At 41.3% G+C, this 21,024-nt stretch overlaps 1 protein-coding gene across 11 annotated transcripts in view; it reads right to left on the bottom strand.

Annotated features, from left to right (window-relative positions):
• The window catches only part of TAFA5 (TAFA chemokine like family member 5), a 353,621-nt gene that overhangs the window by 175,979 nt on the left and 156,618 nt on the right, over positions 1–21,024 (bottom strand). For all 11 annotated transcript variants that reach the window (XR_013991161.1, XR_013991162.1, XR_013991163.1 and 8 more), the window contains exon 2: positions 6,041–6,190. Coding sequence is in view for 4 of the 11 variants with exons in the window: in XM_081023879.1 (XP_080880005.1) it covers positions 6,041–6,190 (150 nt within the window). In the remaining 7 variants the exon portion in view is untranslated. The remainder of the gene's footprint in view (positions 1–6,040; positions 6,191–21,024) is intronic.

Below are 21,024 nucleotides of genomic sequence, written 5' to 3' on the forward strand. Positions count from 1 at the left end.
AGTCAACCCATTTGCGCAAGTACAGTTGGACCTCCCCTCCCTATTCTCTCCTTGGAAACCCTGGAGCAGACTGTGGAGGGACACAGGGAGATAAGGCTGAAAAGTTCCATTGTGCAAGGAAAACAGGGTGACATAATTAAATATAACCCAATGCATTTATAACCACTGCATAAGACAGCTGTCACACTGGTGCTGTCATGTCCTCCTTGCAGTTTTTACCATGTAGATCAGCATATAGTGACATTCCAAAAAAGTCTACTATCTCTTCTGTGTTCGGTACATACGGTGTCAGACTAACTTGTCTGAAACACAATTAAAAAACTTAAAAGCTTGGATCCAACCGGTACCTCTGTCTTTACCTCATGGCTGAGGAACTTCATTGTGCTCCAAGATAATTTGGACTGTTTCATTTGAAACATTAAATACTTGTGGTATCCAAGTAACGTTCTCCATTCAACTAGAATAAATCTTCACTAGTCACAGGTTGCCAAGCTGCATTAGCATCCGAATTACTATGGTATTATTAGAATTTCTTTCTGCAATTATGATGCATGGCTGATCTTTCTGTGTACACAGATGTGGAAGGGACCTATGAAGTTATTGTAGCCTTATGTCTATCTGTATTCATATTACGTGAAAAGAAAGAGTTGAATTAACTGTAAGCCTTTAAAGAGCATAAAGTTAGACTTCGACCAATGTCTCACCTCCTCAGTGGTGATAATTGTGACCATACGACTATTTTTTTTTCCTGAATGAAAGAAGAAAAGGTACTGGTTTAGCAACTTGACAAATCATGTCCTCCTCACAGAGGGCACATGTTGCGGTGAGATCATAATAATAATAATAATATTTATTACGGCCATAGGCCCATACAGATAAAAACAAGACATAAATAACAGCTTGTGCACGTAGGTAAAAACAGCCGCTAAAACACCACTGTAACAATAAAATACTATGAGATGGAATGACATACTGCGCCTTAATTAGCTTGTAGTGCTCCTTGGCAACGCTTTTGGGTAAGGACAGCGACCAGAAACCTAGCCACTTTCTGGGTCGTATGGGTATCCTTATCCTGCAAGATTTGGGCAAGGTGGAATTTTGGTGGGGTACCCTCTAGTTTCTGCATGATTGATCCCAACAAGTTTGCCCGTGGCCCGTTGAACAAGGGGCAAGTGAACATAATGTGCTGAAGCGACTCCGGCGTCTCCTTATCACATTCGCACATGGCGGAGGCTTGGCCCTTTGAGAATCTATGTCTCAGGACATTGGAGGGAAAAACGTTAAACCTCGCTTTGGTGAAGGCCAGCCTATGGGCAACAGTCGAAAGGGAGGAGAGGTATGATGGAACGCAGTAAGTTAAAGTAATACCAATGTTCTGGGGCGAACAAACACCTCCCCCCAGCGTATAATTTCGCTGTAAATCGATGTCATCCAGTCTTTGGCGGATCAGTCTTTGAGCAGTGATTTGATCTAGTTTTAGGGAATCTAAGGGAGAGATTCCATAACTCAGGAGTTTGGCATGAATTCTACTAGTCCAAAGGCTGGAGAATTCATCTCGCCATAAGCGGTGAGATCAACGTGACCCAAGCTTGTGGGTCGGGTCGTTTGGATAGCCACAACGCCCGATTCATGGTCCCTCATTGCTGGGTTCAATTTGGCCAATGGGAAAAAAGGCAAACAGTTCAAGGCACCTATTTATACCCATGCACATGTCGTAGAGCTTCCTCTTTTCGCTCGTGCATCAGAACACCCGCACACCTCTCCCTATATTTAGGGTTTTTCCAGCAATTGACTTTGCTACGCCGTCATGTGTCATCTGTCATTGGGACAGGGGCACGGTAGGAATTTTCCCACTTGGCTGATTGGCTGTTGCCATTTGGGTTTCGCCTGCCACCTAGCAAATAGTCACAACTTGTAAGGTTGCGGATAGGCACTGGTTCAAGGTGGATAGGGATGTGGAGCTGTGCCAATCCCTATGTGAAGGGTATTCTGTTAAAGGAATCCAAGGACTCAAATTGGTTTGGTCAACCCCCGGTAGGAGGTTGTGCCCATGCCTGAGTCCAGGGAAGCATCTGGGGAGAGAACAGAATCTGTTCCCAGGCTTTTCACCTGCCTCAGGTGTTCACCTTTGGCTGACCTATGATAGAGCTCTGGGTCAGCGCTACCTGCAAGGGTGTAGGGAGCTAGTCAAACCAGAGCCTATGCAACCACTCACTTATCTGTAATCAATAAAGTTGTGGCCTAAATTCTGCCAAAAACCAGAACAAAAATTTGAGTCAAATGTGTCTTTATTTATTGGGGAGGTCTCGGGATCTGAACACGCAATACCTAATTAGCAGTTATATGATAAGACCAATAACTACTGAAACTAGTTCACTCTTCTGTCTTGAAATAAATTATCCAAGCCTATTCGTCTGAATACGGATATGGAATAATCCCAAGGTTTTAGCAACAAACACCTGTCTTCCTAAAGTTTCCCCCACCAGCCAACACCATGCTAGTAACAAATCCATCAGATCTTTCCTTTTTTGTTTTATTTGTGCTAGATTTATATCCAGTGAAAGCAGTAACACACACTATAAATTCAGTATTTATAATCTTAAGAAGCCTTATATCTTAAGTAGGATGACATTTAAAGGCTGAGATCTCCTACAGTACATTCAGAGTATTTTCAGGAATTTAACGGATACCAATCCATAAAACTTCTTATAGTCATAAGAACTGTACTTATTCAGCTCAGCTCATGAATACACTAAGACAGGGTATTTGGAGTGCAGCCATTTTAGTTTCACTGAAGATAAGCTATTTAAGCCCCGGTGCTTTAATTTAAAACAATTTGCACCCATTGAAGTCAATGCAATTAGAATGGCTAAAATCCAAGTGTCAACTGTAACTATTTCATGGATCACAGTTGCAGTGCATTAATTTAATTATGTATTGCTCTTATTTTCTATATTTAGAGTGCAACATATTTTACATTCTCCCTTTCAAGGACACAACGAAAAGCACACACACCATAATTTTGTAAGAGTCTGGTGAACTAGGATTCATTCACAGTCAGTTTTGACCCCAACTATTCTCTGTAGGTTTTCAAAGATAACTGGGTGTGGGACGGGAAGAGAGAAAATAATATTAGCTGAAGGTAATGTGATTAACATTCTGGTCTAAAAAAATAAAAATCAGTGTCAAGTGAAAACATGCTAGTCATCAGATATGAACACTAACATATGTGAATATTAAACCAGAGATGCAACAGGGAATCAAACCTATAAAAGTCTTGTATCTAAGAGGCTGTTATATAACACTGAGGTAAACCATGATTTGAAATGAACTATGAAGTGTTATGAATACAAATCTAGGTTGGGAATGCTAGTCAACTGAAAAGTCATGTCCACCCACATTTTGTCAAATATCCCATGGCACTAAGAAAGACACTCTGAAGATGGCAGGTTACCTTTACATGTTTGCCTTTGACATGTTAATAGCAACTATTTGTTACTTTGCTTTATTTCTGATTTTATTTATTTTGTTAACTGTATGCTGCCCTAGCAAGAATAACGCTTAGTGAATTGACTATATTTAAAGAAACCTTATCTAATTTTATTAAGTTATAGCAATTCACTATGGTTTTTAAAATGTTACGCTCATTACTTCACCTTAATTTAATATATATTTAAAAACATTTCAGTTTAATTTGTTCTTGTAATTAACATATGCATTGACATTCTCTGTCTCAATTGCTCTCAATCAGACTTAACTGCTAGATTATAGTCTTTCTGACTTTGAGTACCTTTACTGCCCTTCTTCCTGTGGCAGAAGCAAAAAGAGTGCAAAGGGAGAAGAAAGGCTAAATTCAGAATTTATGGTAGCTGTGAGGTGCAGCAGTGGGTTTCTCCCTCTGCCTAAATAAAATGTAACAATAAAGGCAGAAGTCCCTGCCTTTGGGATGCAGTCTGAAGCTCTATCAAACAAGTTCAGTTGCTCTAGAATTTATCATTGCTACAGGCTCAACTGTTTATAGCATCAACAACCCCTAAATTCTTCAGATTCGTAAGTCCTTATCAGGTCATTTCAGGGTTACTTATACATACTTACATCCTTCTAAATAACTAGGGAGTTCCCTGACTATGCACCAATCAATATTCTAATTTGAGGTAGTCTCTTTACTACCAACCTGATAGACACTGAGCCACTTGAGTTCACTATTTGAATTATTTAAGAAAATGATGCTGATAAATATTTTATAATGACAACTTACACAGAATCTGATACACATTTTTGGTTATAAATTATATTGGTTGTAATAAAGTTTACTTCCAAATAGGGTATTAATAAATAACATGCACGATGGGAATAAAAGAACAGAATTCATAACAAAATCTATCCTAAATCAAAATAAAATATATATTTTTTATTTCATTGGTACAGAATAAATGAGTCTGCAAATGTAGAACATTCAACTCAACACTAATACATATCTAGACACTCAACACTATTACATATCTAAATCATATGCACATAATGACTTTGGCTGAACCAAAGCTGCATCTATATCTTCAGGTAGAAGAACTCAAATATATCATAAACTGAGTATACTAGAGGAAAAGTTGGATAGGAATCTTTAAACTATGCAAAAATAAAGCAAGTTAACATGCCAGACAAATCAAATGCAATTCCAAAATTAGTAGACCTATTAAGATCTTTGACTTAGAACTGCATTATTTAAATCTAAAGGGAAGGGGGAAAACAACTAAACATACCATGGCAAAATATGATGGAGCAAACAGAAAGAACAAGCAGATTTTAGAGTACCAACAAGAATGAAGGCAAAACACAAAAATAGAATGGATGTGATGTTTTATATTTAGCTTGGTGGGCAGGCAATGAAATCCCCTTTGCGCTGTCTTCTTTGATAGTCAGTGGGGGAGTCAAATTCTGATGAAATGGTACTGAAGTCTCAGCATTTTTTATTTTTTTTAATGGGCTCAAGTGTGAGTCATTTTTCAAAGCAGACCTGAATTTATTATCTTTTTTTACAGAAGCATCCGTTTGTATTTTCCCCTGCAAAACCTAAATCAAAACATGCTATTTTTAATGCTGTCTATTTATAACAGGAGTCCTGTTTTATCTCAGTTTAATTGCAACCTGAACGTTTGTCGGTAAGTTTTCATCAGCAGGCTTACACTGCTGACTGCACCACTGGTGTCTTAGTTGGAATACAGCAGCTCATTTGAGACATAAAAATGATTTCAAAGTGAAATATTTTCATCCTCCCTCTACATCAGCATTTTTGCAAGCTGCAGGCAACACACTGCATCTGCAGTGAATCATACAGAATGACGTTTTTAATGAGGTAAGGGGCAGCAGAAATATAAGGTATAATACAACAGTTCCATTCTAATGTCATATTCCCTAGCACTTCCACCTCTCCCCAACCACATTAACTTTCATGCAGGAGTGGTCACGTTGGCTACGATTCAAATTAAGATGTAGAGTATTAAACTAGCAACGCCAGTTAGGCTGGCTGTGAACCCAGGTCTTGATGCTCGGAGGAAGCAATAGAAAGGTTTTCGAGAAGCAATCTCTCTCTTAACACAATAGTACTGCAATGCAGGACATCCATTTCCCAGACCATTACAAAACCAATTCTAAGTCTGTGGATTCTGGCAGAGAAAACGTACAGCACTTGTTCCAATACACCATCTGGACAGCATGGCTTGGTTGCCCATTGGTATGGAACTGACACACAACCATCCCACAGATACAGATCCATGGAGAAATGACCGGACATTTCTCAACTTCATCAGCTAACAGAAAACAAAGGCTCCAGACCAGAAGAGAAAGCGAGTCAATTGCCTGTTAGAGGCACACAGTTAATGTGTATAAGAATTTCCAGCGTAATCCTCGGGTCAACATGTTCACTTGGCTGGTGATTGCACAAATATTTGACAAGACCCTTTTTCAATCTGAACAAATAAAGTGCTTGATAACCAATTCCGTGCTGGGCGGATATTAAGTTAAATGATCTTTTGTCTCTTACCATCGACGCAGGCTGGCCTTGCTCTCGTTGTACCGGCAATCTGTCCTTTTTTACATGCACAACGAGCTGTTTGTCGGGCTATAGTCCTTCGGGGCTGACTGCTATCTCTGTCCAGCGTAACAATCTCACATGTACCTGCAGCCAATTGACCTGGAAAAAGAACCAGCAACAGGTACCATAGTCACTGAATGCACCATAGCCACTCTATTACAGAAAAAAAAGTCACAATCCATTGTCGTAGCAGGCACACAGGCACTCCACAACAAATGGAAAACGAGCTTATGGATACAATAAAAACAGAGGTAACCAGCATATTCTCCTTGTGCTAGCCAAATGAAAACTTTCAGTCTGGACCAGTCAGAAAACTATTTTCTATAAAAGGTTTCATGGAACAAATCACTTTTACTTTGTTGAAAGAACTACTTTAGTAGTGATTAAAATAAAAGATTTATTTCAAGTACACTTGTGCAAGAAGCACAAAAGTATTCAAAGGGAATAGAGGTATGTTAAGAATTACCTATCCTTTATCCAAAATACCTGGAATTGGGGATCCATACCTCCACAACTTTGGTGAAACGCAGTACAGTTTAAAAATAACAAACTGCAGCCAGTTAAAAGCTTCATCATTACTCTGCTTCAGTCTTATTTCTGTTACATAACATCAGCATAAAATATGTAATTGCTTTAAACAATTCTAAGCAATAGGAATTACTCAGGAAATAAAATATCGCCCCCTTCAACTTGAGATCTTTCCCATAATATTTCTATATTACCACTCCTTAAAAAAAAACAATAGGATTACTACTCTAAAAAACTTTTAAGGCAAAAAATTATATCGACAGAAAACCTTATACAGGCAAACCCCATTTTAGGCGCAAAGGATATGTGTGCGATTGTGCACATGTGCACAGCACTGAACACAGAAGACACCTGGAAACATCATAAAAGATGTTACTAAAAGAGTGGCGCAAGGAGGGATAGAAGCTGAATAAGGCAGAATATTTCAATTGCACACAATTTTGTGCAAGCATGCAATGACCCAGAACACAACTCCAACACAAACTGGGGTTGCCTGTAGCGGCCACAGCTATGAAATAAAAAGGCGTGACACAAGAAAAGTTTGGGTAAAACATGGGGGCATGCTTATTTAAATTTATACAAATTATCTGCAGTGTGACTGTGTGGGAACCTCACTTTTGGGTGAAGCCTGCCTTGCTACATGAAAAGGGGAATTGCCTTAGGTTCCACTACCACCCCCTTTTATCAGCCCCATGCCTGAGGGTAGATAGGGAGGCCTTCTTGACCCACTCACTCTCAGGGTGGTTTGCCCCCAAGGTGATCCTTACCAAGACAAGAGGCCCCACAAACCTGGAAAGTTAGTCCCTGGTCTCGCCATTCACCATAAAGGTACCTAAAGATGCTCGCCCAAACTCTGCCCTGTGAAATTCTAACACATTGCTGCCCAAAGTGGCCAACTAAACAGGGATAATGATAGGAACAGCGAAGTTTTGTTAGACCCCTTTCTTTCCCCAGGGCTACAACAGTTTAACAAGAAGGTACAGCAACTGAGGCTGTCAGTGGAACTTTTGTGACCGATGTCCCTACCATCTGCCAAGGCTATAATAAAAACTAGGATATTGAGTGCCAGGAACTAACAGTAGCAGCAGAGAAAACATGTTCCCCACTTTATTTTCAACTTTCAACTTTCTTGGGCACATGAAACTAACCACAATTACCTTGAGTTTCTGCTTAACCCTCAAGAAAGGTCATTTTCACCAGACAGGTTTAATTCAAATCCATCAAACCTCCTTTGCGGAAGGTTCTCAGGCAGGGTGGAAGGAGAAAGAACTTGCCCATGTGAAGACCACCTGGTGGAAACACTTACACATATGGTTCTTAATAGTAAACTATATGCTGATCTCCGTCAGCAATTTCTAGATCAACTCTGCCTCCCCAAATGGAAACTAGAGTTGGAGGTCATACATTTTATATTACTGGGGAATGATCAGGAGCTCACCAAGTTAGTGGCTAAATATCTCTATTTGTTTTTTTGTCGTCAAAATACACTGCAGACGCCCGATCTCCCTGGAGACCTAGAGATGTGACAATAGACTGCTCTGCCTCCTTTCTTTTAGCAAATGTTTTGTGCCACTGGGGAAGTGGTAATTCTGTATTGATTTGTTTTGGATGTTTTGATGCTTGGATGTGATGCCAATAAAAGGTTTGATGATGATGATGATGATGATGATGATGATAGGAACAGCCAACCAACAGAACAACCCAATCAACCTAGTTCAGAAAGTCAAAGAATCAAAACAACACTAAGAGAAAGTGATGGCCAAACTTGGCCCTCCAGCTGTTTTGGACCTACAACTCCCATGATCCCTAGCTAACAGGACCAGTGGTCAGGGATGATGGGAACTGTTGTCCCAAAATAGCTGGCAGGCCATGTTTGGCCATCACTGGCTTCCATAGTCTGTTTGCTCAGGTCCACCTACCCTACACCAACACAATGTGTGGCTGCATGCTGCCTGGGTAACACTGGGCTCAGTTCCCAGTGTGCACACAAAGTCCCACTGCTGCTGGAGCTCTCTAACCATGGCGGCTAAGCAGCGATTGTTTAACTTGGTTAATTTTTTAAAAAAGTAACTCCCCTCCCGCCAGTAAGCTTTAAAAAAAACAAAAATGGAGGATGGCTCTGTTTGTTTTGTTGCAGCTGCTAGATTGTAGATTATGTCCTGGTTCTTAAAACCAGGCCGATAAAGGCCGATAAAAACATAGCTTTCCCCCTAAACAGGTGTTTTATGTTTGCCTCGTGCAAGACAGAACAGAGCCCCCAGTTATTGGCTCATGATTGAATATATAATGTTAACTTTATTTATGTGAACCTGCACAGGCAGAATGCATTTAATCATTGGGAAATCTGAAAATAGGAATGAAGTGCAGGTGCAGATACAGAAGTAAACCGGATTGCACAGTTATGCTAATATCTGCAATACGCTGAAAGTTATATAGCAGCAGAAATTTGAATTTGCACAAGAACGTGGCAGAGCAGATACCACCTTTCTGGCATTTATAAGAACCCTCCATACTTGAGCGGCGTGGGGGGGGGGGCATTAAATACATTAAATGACACATACAAGGTCAATAGTACATGCTTTCCTAACCTTTCGGAGCAATCTGGAAGGGACATTGGGGAAGTGAGAGAGAGAGTGTTCCATTGTGCAAACGGACACCCATTCTCCTAGTTCATGGACACTATTAGCTGTAACCCAATAAATATATTCTAAATATGGTTTCCATTTATGGTAATCAGAACACTTAACTTTCTCAGTGATGCACTTCTGTTGCAAATATAACACTTTTTTAAATCATCAGGAATATGCTGCATTCTGTACCTGTGAAAATGTGAATCCCAGGCACCTATTGGCAATTGGCTGAAGGTGGCGCTGTGGTCTAAACCACAGAGCCTTGGGCTTGCCGATCAGAAGGTTGGCGGTTCGAATCCCAGCGATGGGGTGAGCTCCCGTTGCTCTGTCCCAGCTCCTGCCAACCTAGCAGTTCGAAAGCATGTCAGAGTGCAAGTAGATAAATAGGTACCACTCCGGTGGGAAGGTAAACGGCATTTCCGTGCACTGCTCTGGTTTTGCCAGAAGTGGCTTAGACATGCTGGCCACATGACCCAGAAAAACTGTCTGCAGACAAACACCAGCTCCCTTGGCCAGTAAAGCGAGATGAGCGCTGCAACCCCAGAGTCGTTCACAACTGGACTTAACTGTCAGGGGTCTTTTACCTTTAGAGGTACTATCAGGGCAATCCTGCAGTTTTGTCCTGTTGCGGGGAGGGGTACCTTTGTTTAGTCATAGAAGGCACAATGAACATTGAAACATTTTCTTACAGGATCCTTTAAAAAACAACTTTGTTTTATATTAATCTAGAAATGTATTTCTCTGAATTGCACATGCAGCCTTATGTTACACTCTCACACAGTAGTTTTTCCCCATGTGCCGTCATTTGGATGCCTAGCAACACAAGCTCTTTTTATAACTCAAAATGTACAAAGGTTCATTTGACTAATTCGCTGCTAACAAATTTTACCTGCAGATATCACATCTGCTATGAAGAAGTGAATCCCAGTAGCCACTGTATAAAGGATTTTTGCAGATTTCCTAAGGAAGACTAAGAAGTATGCCTATATCATATGTGCATGAACAACATATACACTCCAGAGCAGAGGCTGCCAACTAGGGCTGGGCGATATCTGCTTTTCAGCATCATGATTTATTACCAGCTATACATCACGATTGGGACGCGGGTGGCGCTGTGGGTTAAACCACAGAGCCTAGGACTTGCCGATCAGAAGGTCAGTGGTTCAAATCCCAGCGACGGGGTGAGCTCCTGTTGCTCGGTCCCTGCTCCTGCAAACCTAGCAGTTCGAAAGCACATCAAAGTGCAAGTAGATAAATAGGTACCACTCTGGCGGGAAGGTAAACGGCGTTTCCGTGCGGTGCTCTGGTTCGCCAGAAGTGGCTTAGTCATGCTGGCCACATGACCCAGAAGCTGTACGCCGGCTCCCTCGGCCAATAAAGCGAGATAAGCGCCACAACCCCAGAGTCAGCCACGACTGGACCTAATGGTCAGGGATCCCTTTACCTTTTATACATCACGATATTCTGATATATCATCACATCTGATATAAGGATGGATTTATGTAGAGGCAAGTGGATGACTTCATAGTTTTCCCCCACATTGTGATTTTTGCTGGTGCCTGCTCTTGTGATTCGATGCCCCCTGGGGCGAGCTTAGCCAGCATAATTAACAGGGGCTGCAGGCAATCGAGAGAAGCATTGGCTGGCTTCACAGTTTTTCCCACATTGTGATTTTTTTCACAGCAGACACACACACACACACACACACACACACACACACACACCATGATTCACCATACATTGCCAGGTCAAAAATTATGAAACTGGTATCACAATATGGACTTCAATCTAGTTTGGGATGATATGTTGATATATTGCCCAGCCTTATTGCCAACTTGAGGTGTGGAGGCTGTGGGCACATCTGCAAACTGGACAAACTGTTGTGAGAGCCCCACACATCCCACAACCTATCGCTGTATTTTTCTCTCTATAAGATGCACCAGACCACAAGACGCACCTAGTTTTTGGAGGAGGAAAACAAGAAAAAAAATATTCTGAATCTCAGAAGCCAGAACAGCAAGAGGGATCGCTGCGCAGTGAAAGCAGCAATCCCTCTTGCTGTTCTGGCTTCTGGGATAGCTGCGCAGCCTGCATTCGCTCCATAAGACGCACACACATTTCCCCTTACTTTTTAGGAGGGAAAAAGTGAGTCTTATAGAGCAAAAAATAAGGTATATATTGGCTACCAAAGGATGCTTCAAGCTGAATGTCAGTGGCTGTGGGCAGGACCTCGTGAGCACCAAAGAAGGCTTCCGCAAGGCTTTACCAATGAGATATCACCATCATAAGGTGAAGGATCCTGTAGGCTCCCAAATATGGACTGAAAGAAAATTCAACTCACAGCCCCCTGGCTACCAGTTGAGAATTTTGCAGTGACCAAACTGATTAATTAATTTATTGATTGATTGATTAATGCATAAACAAACAGCACAACAGGTATGAAAAATCGGGGTATGCAAGAGCTAAGAAACTACAAAACAGAAAGTTCTGGTCCGCATCTCCTAGACCAGTTCTGCTCACTGATCTCTTTCAAGTAAAACCACTTAGCCACCATTCCATTAGTAGCCCTGACTCAGGCTTTTATGAACACCTGATAAGAAATTTTGATATACAAAAGTTAAACTTTTACAGTTACTTTCTTTTTGTGCTCACCGCTCTGGTAGGGTAGCCAGGTATCAGACACTCCGATATTTTGAATTCTATATGTTTTGGTGACATCTTTCGCTGTTTGCACAGTACTGAAAGATAGCCAGTTGGTGGTAGTCTTGCCTATCTTTTTAAGTTAGGCCTTTGACTAATTAAATAATCTGTGGCCTTTAAACTGTTTGGTGGGTTGGTATTGTTTTTGTTTGTTGCTATGCTATGTATTTCTGTGTTTTTACATTGTAAACCACCCTGCGATCCTAGGATGAAGGGTACTGTTAAAATAATAATAATAATAAGCCAGTGTGTCACCCAGGCAGCAGAAATTCTATACACACAAACAGTTGCATGCACATAGCTGTCCCTCTGTGGACATATCTACATGTAAGGTAGGGCCCATGAGAACATTATGTCAGGGATGAGCTAGTAGCTATGGCCCTGTTTCTCCTCCACTGTGTAAAAGTAAGTGTGTGGAGATAATGAGTAAGTAGGACGGTGCTGGAGGAGACTCTTGAGAGTCCCATGGACTGCAAGAAGATCAAACCTCTCCATTCTGAAGGAGCCCTGAGTGCTCACTGGAAGGACAGATCCTGAAGCTGAGGCTCCAAGACTTTGGCCACCTCATGAGAAGAGAAGACTCCCTGGAAAAGACCCTGATGTTGGGAAAGATGGAGGGCACATGGAGAAGGGGACGACAGAGGAAGAGATGGTTGGACATTGTTCTCGAAGCTATGAACATGAGTTTGACCAAATTGTGGGAGGCAGTGGAAGACAGGAGTGTCTGGCGTGCCCTTGTTCATGGGGTCACAAAGAGCCGGACACGACTAAATGACTAAGCAACAACAACAAGGACTTCTAATGCTTGAACATTCTGAGTGCAGTACAAGTAACATGAAAATTTGAGGAAATATTCCATTCTTCTTCAACATTTAGGTATTTCCTCATCCATATACAGCCCCTTCAAGTGTCCCTATTTTCCAAGGACAGTCCTGGATTTACAGAAGCCACCCCGGTTTTTTATTTAGAGCCAGTGTGGTGTAGTGGTTAAGAGCAGTGGACTCATAATCTGGTGAACCGGGTTCGATTCCCCGCTCCTCCACATGCAGCTGCTGGGTGACCTTGGGCTAGTCACACTTCTTTGACGTCTCTCAGCCCCACTCACCTCACAGAGTGTTTGTTGTGGGGGAGGAAGGGAAAGGAGAATGTTAGCCGCTTTGAGACTCCTTAGGGTAGTGATAAAGCGGGATATCAAATCCAAGCTCTTATTATTATTATTATTTGATCCAAGAATGTCCCTCTTTTCCTTGGGAAAAATTCATTGGAGAAATGCTGGAGGGTATGGTAGAACATTCCTATTTTCATCAGATAAATGTTGGAGGGTATGGAGTTATGCAACTCTCGAGCCTAGGAGATAAGTAACTATAAAATCTTTAGTAGAATACATCGGAAGGCAGCCCTATGTAGGGAAGTTGTTTAATGTTTTATTATGCTTTTATATATGTTGGAAGCCAGAGCGGCTGGGGCAACCCAGTCAGATGGGCAGGGTATACATAATAAAATTGTTGTTGTTGTTGTCCCAACTTTCATCATAGAAATGTTGAGGGGTATGCCGTACCCCACATATCACATACTTGACATTAACAATGTGGCTATTTGCAAGAATAAGGATTGTTACATTAAGCACAATCTACTGGCAGTCAATCTATTGGCAGTGTCCAGTACAGTATTTATAAACATTTGCTTTCAAATCTGAGGCCCAGTTCTAAAATGTGTAGTTTCTTGTTTACTGCTCCAGATGAAAAAATTCCCAGCTCATTAATGCCTGCTTCTCCATCGCTTCCTTTGCAATTTTGAGCTAGACAGCTTCAGTTTACTACTGTCATCAGATTTCATAAATTTATGTCAGCTTGGTCCAACAAAACTGCACAGCTGATATGAGATAAGCTTATTCTATTACCATTCCATTTTAAAACTGAATGCAGCTATCTCTAATCAAATGAGTCCGATGACTGCTGGAATCATAGGAAGCAAAAGCAGGCCTACAAGCTCCCTAGAATTTAGCAACAGAAAAGAAAGGTAGGTTTGCACTGCTCAAATGCATACATTACAAATTCTGTTCAGGGATTTTCATACCTCGTACAGGTTTCAGCATAAATGAGGTACTGCAATATACTTGTACGGTTGCACCTAATCAAAGCATTATATGAAAACTGAAGAAAATAAAGGAAGATGCACTCCAGACACAAAAGCAAAGACTATTATACCTAAAGTACTGAGAGTTTTTAAAACGAAGATGTAATTTTAACACCAAAGTAGCATTATTCAAAAAGAGCAGTCAGAAAGCATTTACAGAAATCTTCCACAGGGTAAATGGAAAGGAAGAACATACTTCTAGTTTTCCAACAGGGTTTTCAGTTATATTTTTTTACCAATATTCCATCAGTGGAATTACAATCATATTAGGCCAAATTAAATAACTTCACTGTCATATTTTGAGAGGCCCTGCACATACTAGTTGGAAACATGCTCAAGGACTTACAAACACCCTTGGTGGGAGCTGCATTCAAATGTACACAATCTTTATCATTCACACACCTTTGCCAATGGCTACCTGCAAAAATACATTCAGGGCAAGCAACAGAACAATTTACTCCTATTACTAACATCCACAAACACTAACCCACACCAGATAAGGTAAAAAGGTAAAAGGACCCTGGACAGTTAAGTCCAGTCAAAGGCGACTATGGGGTTGTGGCGCTCATCTCGCTTTCAGGCCGTCCACAGACAGATTTCTGGGTCATGTGGCCAGCATGACTAAACCGCTTCTGGCGCAATGGGACATCGTGATTGAAACCAGAGCACACGGAAACACCGTTTACCTTCCCTCCAGAGTGGTACCTATTTATCTACTTGCACTTTGACATGCTTTCGAACTGCTAGGTTGGCAGGAGCTGGGACAGAGCAACAGGAGCTCACCCCGTTGCGGGAATTCAAACCACTGACCTTCTGATCGGCAAGCCCAAGAGGCGCAGTGGTTTAGACCACAGCACCATCCGTGTCCCTGTACCAGATATATTACATATGATGGCATAATCAAATGTACATTGGGAATAATGCTCCATCTCAAATAAAAGTTGATAACAGTGGGATTAAAAGGAAGGATACAATCATATGGAACTAAAAAGGAGAAGAAGACTGTTGGCTTCTTTCACCTCTTTGATAAAGTTCATAGGCACTGGAAACAGAAATCCAGCAGGGTGATAAATGTGGTAGCAGTTCAACAATACCATACAAAAAGACTGAGCAGAAGTCCTGTGCATATTTGGTTTTAAAGACCCATTCTGACAGCAAAAATAAGAAACTGTTGACAGAAAATCTACCTGTTTCACCTATCACTCACTGATTGGTTAAACCACATTTGAATCATAGAGATGAAAGTTAACATACAGATGCAGTAAACAACTAAAAACTTGAGCAGGATTTGAATAATGCTTGTAATGGATGAAAAACTATGGTAAATAAAAATAGAGAAAATAAGGGAAGCAGTTGCAAAAAAAAAGATTGATAATGGTAACCATGGAAGCGCAGAGGGGAGTCGAAAGATTCAGGGAATCCTAAATGATGGTGTTGATGTTTAATGTTGGAATTTAAATTTGTTATGTAAAACTTAATAAAAAATATATTTTGAAAAAGGAAGAAAGTTAACATACAGATTAGCAATCCTCTAAAGAGAGAAGAGAAAACATATGCTGTGGTAAATGAAGCAAATGATCTAAGCCAGACCTTATTTAAGCAGTAGCTTGGTAGCCATAGGCAACAATAACATAGGCAACTTGCTCACTCATCTCCATGCAGGTGAGTGAGCAAGTCCCACAAATCTCCCTTCTTTGGTCTCAGTGCAGAGATGAAGTGGGCTGTCAGAAGGAAACTCCTTCTTCCAGGACCAGCACAGAAATGAAGTAGGCTGCAAAAGAAGAAGAGCTCTTCACCCATTTTCTGCCAGCTAGCTTCTGCAGGCTAGATTCTCCTCCTCACCTTTCTCTAGGCCAACGGATTTTGTGGACTTATTTGCAAAGCTGACCTAAGCAGGAACTTGAAGGCCAACTTTCCCATGCTGTTGCTATGGTTATATGACTATATATAGGTAAAGATAAAGGTAGGGGAGCAGGTGGTGCTGTGGTTTAAACCATGGAGCCTCTTGGGCTTGCCGATCGGAAGGTCAGCAGTTCAAATCCTCGTGACGGAGTGAGTTCCCATTGCTCTGTCCCCCAGCTTCTGCCAACCTAGCAGTTTGAAAGCACACCAGTGCGAGTAGATAAATAGGCACCACTGTGGCGGGAAGGTAAACGGCGTTTTTGTGCGCTCTGGCACTCATCACAGTGTCCCGTTGCACCAAAAGCGGTTTAGTCATGTTGACCACATGACCCAGAAAACTGTCTGTGGACAAATGACGGCTTCCTCGGCCTAAATCGAGTTGAGCACCGTACCCCATAGTCACCTTTGACTGGACCTAACCATCCAGGGGTCCTTTACCTTAAAAAAACAAAACAAAAAATACCTAAGATTATATATAACCCTCCAGGATATCCTTTGTGATTGTATAAGACACCATGGCTTAATCCAGTGTTTCCTTCGTTTCTGCCATGCTTCTCTCCAAGCATAATCAAAGTAGGTTAAAGGTAAAGGTAAAGGACCCCTGACAGTTAAGTCCAGTCGCAGACAACTCTGGGGTTGCAGCACTCATATTGCTTTACAGGCTGAGGGAGCCAGTGTTTGTCCACAGACAGTTTTTCCGGGTCATGTGGCCAGCATGACTAAGCAGCTTCAGGCACAACGGAACACAGAAACCAGACCAGCGCACAGAAACGCCGTTTACCTTCCCGCTGGAGTGGTACCTATTTATCTACTTGCACTTTTTTGGCATGCTTTCGAACTGCTAGGTTGGCAGGAGCAGGGACCGAGCAACGGGAGCTCACCCCATCGCAGGGATTCGAACCGCCAACCTTCTGATTGGCAACATAGCCGACCCGCTTCCCTTCAAAGTGGGTTACAAGACACCAAAAGAAAAAACCAAGAGAACAGGTAAAAACAGCAATAAGTCATCTAAAACAAAACAAAACAAAAACCAGTGCTATTTTTCTAGAAAAATAGGTGCTGGAACTCACCATGAACACCTCTTAGAATGGGAATGGTGCCCATCTGAGAAGTGTCAAAACTGAGTTGTGGCTGGAAAAAAAAGCCCTGTATAAAACAGTTTAAATTACTGCATTGAAGATTTATTTTTATCAAGTAAGAAGGAGAGCTACTTAAGCTTCTTCACACTGGACTTCACCCTTCAAGCAGCAAAGGCTCATCTGTCCGCCTTGCTGAGCTTGCTATCCTTATAATAATATCGCCTCCACTTGAATCTCTAAAAGTTTTAACCACAACAGGCTCTTAGAAGCAATAAACATCTGGTTCATCATATGGGAAAGTCAACATGGCATTATCCTCCTTTCACTGAATGGATCTTGTAGCCACTCATCACTCAAGAATCCTACACACACACCTGCAGCTTTCAAGATTACATATTTGCTTTTCCCACTCACCCAAGTAGTAAATGCTTGCAAGCATAACACATGAGGGGCAGGATATAAACTCGGGGGGCGGGGAAACAGGATTCCTATACTTTTTTTTTCCCCCACCATACACGTCATGAAGCAAAGACTGTTCACTAGTACCTGCAGAGATTTAGCCCCTTGTCAAGGAAATACTTGTTTGGATCCTTAGAGTTTTAAACAAGTAAGCAACAAAAATTAGGTTTTGTAATCTAATAATCTGAACCCTTTGCCTCTTTTTTATTTGGTACACAGGCTGAGACCCTATTTGCTGACCTTTAAAGCCCTAAACAGCCTCGGTCTAGTATACTGGAAGGAGTGCCTCCACCCCCATCTTTCTGCCTGGACATTGAGGTCCAGCGCTGAGGGCCTTCTGGCGGTTCCCTCACTGTGAGAAGCCAAGTTACAGGGAACCAGGCAGAGGGCCTTCTCGGTAGTGGCACCCGCCCTGTGGAATGCCCTCCCACCAGATGTCAAAGAGAAGAACAACTACCAGACTTTTAGAAGACATCTGAAGGCAGCCCTCTTTAGGGAAGCTTTTAATGTTTAACAGACCACTGTATTTTAATACTCTGTTGGAATCTGCCCAGAGTGGCTGGGGAAATCCAACCAGATGGGCGGGGTATAAATAATAAATTCTATTCTATTCTATTCTATTCTATTCTATTCTATTCTATTCTATTCTATTTACTCAGTGGAATTTTGCTCAGTCAGTGTAAACATTTTACTCTATCTAATGCAAAAGTCACAGGATTGTTTGTTTTTTAAAAGTCTGCAATTAGCCCTGGAAAGCCATTATTGCGGAAGTTTGTTTGATTTCAAGAGACTGAGTGATTTTCACCCCTGACGTGCCTGGGCTCTGTTTTGATGTACATGAAGTGGGAATGCAGAGTACATTATTACTGAACCCATGCTCTGCCTATCTCCCTCTTGTGGAGATAGAAAACAGAAACCAAAAAAGAGGCTTCTAATTTGCACTAAAAATACAATGAAATAACCGTGTTCCGGTTATATTGCTGAGGACCTACAATCCAAGTTGTGTAGCTATGTCTTTTTATCTCCTACTCCCATGTGCTGTTTTAGCATTGTTAACCTATTTGATTTTCAAAAATTTAAACTTTGGTAGGTGCAAGCAGGTAAAACAAGCATACAGGCAAAATAATGTAACGTTTTAAGATTATGGAACTTTTTTCAGCCATAAAATACAATCCATTATGTATCACTGAGGAAAGAAAACAAAGCATGGAGAGTTGTGTATACGTACGATCCTAACACAAACATCAAAGTGAAACAATTTTAGTGATAAGTTTTTTTTAAAAAATGCAGTTGTTTATTGAATGATAAAATTGTGTTTGGCTGGGCTACATTAGCAAAGAGAGAAATTATTTGTACACGTAAACCTGTTGAAGTGCAAAGATTCATGTTGCTGTTGGCTGTTTCAAATCTTCGTGGAAAGCAAAGAGCCTATGGCATCTTTCCTCCGTCAGTTTTACTTCTATACGAAGTGCCACATCCTTAAGTTTGCAATCCTATGAGAGATAAGAGGAAGCCTTCTGTTGCTAAGCAAGGCTTTGCCATTTATCTCGAGCTTTAGCCGAGTACAAGCAATAATCACTACTGCCTGAAATATATTGGAATGAGAGTACATGGGACCATTCATGACACTTCATCAGCATTCAGGAGGCAAACAGCACGACTGCAGTGATTGAATACAGGTTCAGACTACTGGCTTTAATCTCCATCTCATTCATTCAGCCTTTACTTTTGGCACAGCTGTATGATAAACACACAGCAGTCATGAGATTCCATAGGAGGGTGAGCAAGCAGGAATGTGTGTGTGAGGCGAAGCAGGGAGGTAAAAGAAATATGTCAAAGATTACCGCATACAAATATTTAGAAGCAGCAGAAGGTTCTGATGTGGTCATACTTGGAATAAATAAGAGGAAACCTTCCATTTATATAAAAATGTAGTACCAGGGCACTTTTCACTTCACATCTACAAAAATCTTAATACTGAAAAGGTAAATATAAAGCCAACACGAAGACTTGTTTTACATTCATCAGATGCCAGATTCTTTTTAGAAAATGATTATTGAGTTATAAACCATATTACCCAATTTTTGCATAAAATCTGACTACTTAAATGAAGGTGGGAAAACTGTTCTTAAACCCAGTATTGCAATCTTACAATGGTTTTGTGGGCAGAATAATGTGAAAGCCTGTCCCACAACATGTTTACATCTGCTTATAAAGAACCAATCAATGATATACAGAAGTAGGTTAAATGCTCTATATACAAAAAGAAAAAGAAAACAAATGCTGTAGAAAGCACTTTTATGTATTGTTACAAAGGTTGGATGCCAACACCCAATCTCTGCAGAGAAATAGCAAGATTCCAAGGGGTTCCAAGCGTTCACCCAGGATATATGATTTATTTTACACACGCATGCAATCTTTAGTCTTCTGTTGAGGGGCACAGAGCAGTAGTATACCAAAACACACCAGTTTATCCTTACAGCAGCATCTTCAGCATCCTTTTTGCTCTACACCCTATCTTAGTCTCCAGGGAGCATTCTTTGCTTCCTGGTCCCATCTCTTCACATTCTGCTGTTTCTAAATAAAAAACCCCCTTTAACCATTTGCATTCTAACAGCCAGTTCTGTTGATACTTTGAAGTACTAATGTTTTATCCCCCCAGGTGTTACCTAACAAAGGAGTTCACCTGACTTCATCAACACTTTTTTACTGACTAGGATTAAAGTCTGGTACACACTTAGGACATTTATCTAGGTTAATTAACTCTTCGGGTGCTAATTGCTGGTGCTTAGAAGTAGGTCCACACACATATCTCAATCAACGTGGATCTTAAGAAAATTCTTGGTCTTTACACATAATCACTAACTGAACACCTAAAACTATAACATTACCCCATTCTAATTGAGACCACCTTATATCCCAGTAACAACATGCAAGTTCTAATTAAATCATAAAATTTACCAAACCTAAACATTTAGCACCATAGATATATTACATTATGGTGTGTTTTTAGGGGCCACTGCAAAAGAATCAACCTGTTGACCAGAAAGTCTGTTAAATGATTATGTGGCGCTGTGGGTTAAACCACAGAGCCTAGTGCTTGCCGATCAGAAGGTCGGCGGTTCGAATCCCCACGACGGGCTGAGCTCCCGTTGCTCGGTCCCTGCCCTTGCCAACCTAGGAGATTGAAAGCACAAAGTGCAAGTAGATAAACAGGTACCACTCCGGAGGGAAGGTGTGCTGCTCTGGTTCGCCAGAAGCAGCATAGTTATGCCGGCCACATGACCCAGAAGCTGTATGCCGGCTCCCTCGGCCAGTAAAGCGAGATGAGTGCCGCAGCCCCAGAGTTGGCCGCGACTGGATCTAATGGTCAGGGGTACCTTTACCTTTACCTTTATACAAACTATGGCACCTGATCCACCTCTCTCTCTCTGATCCTATGATCAATTTTTGAGTAACACAACAACAACTTATTGTGCTTATAAGCTACTCTTCAACA

This window comes from Podarcis pityusensis (genome assembly GCF_964106645.2).
Source record: "Podarcis pityusensis genome assembly, chromosome: 10".
In the NCBI taxonomy this organism is placed as follows: domain Eukaryota; kingdom Metazoa; phylum Chordata; class Lepidosauria; order Squamata; family Lacertidae; genus Podarcis; species Podarcis pityusensis.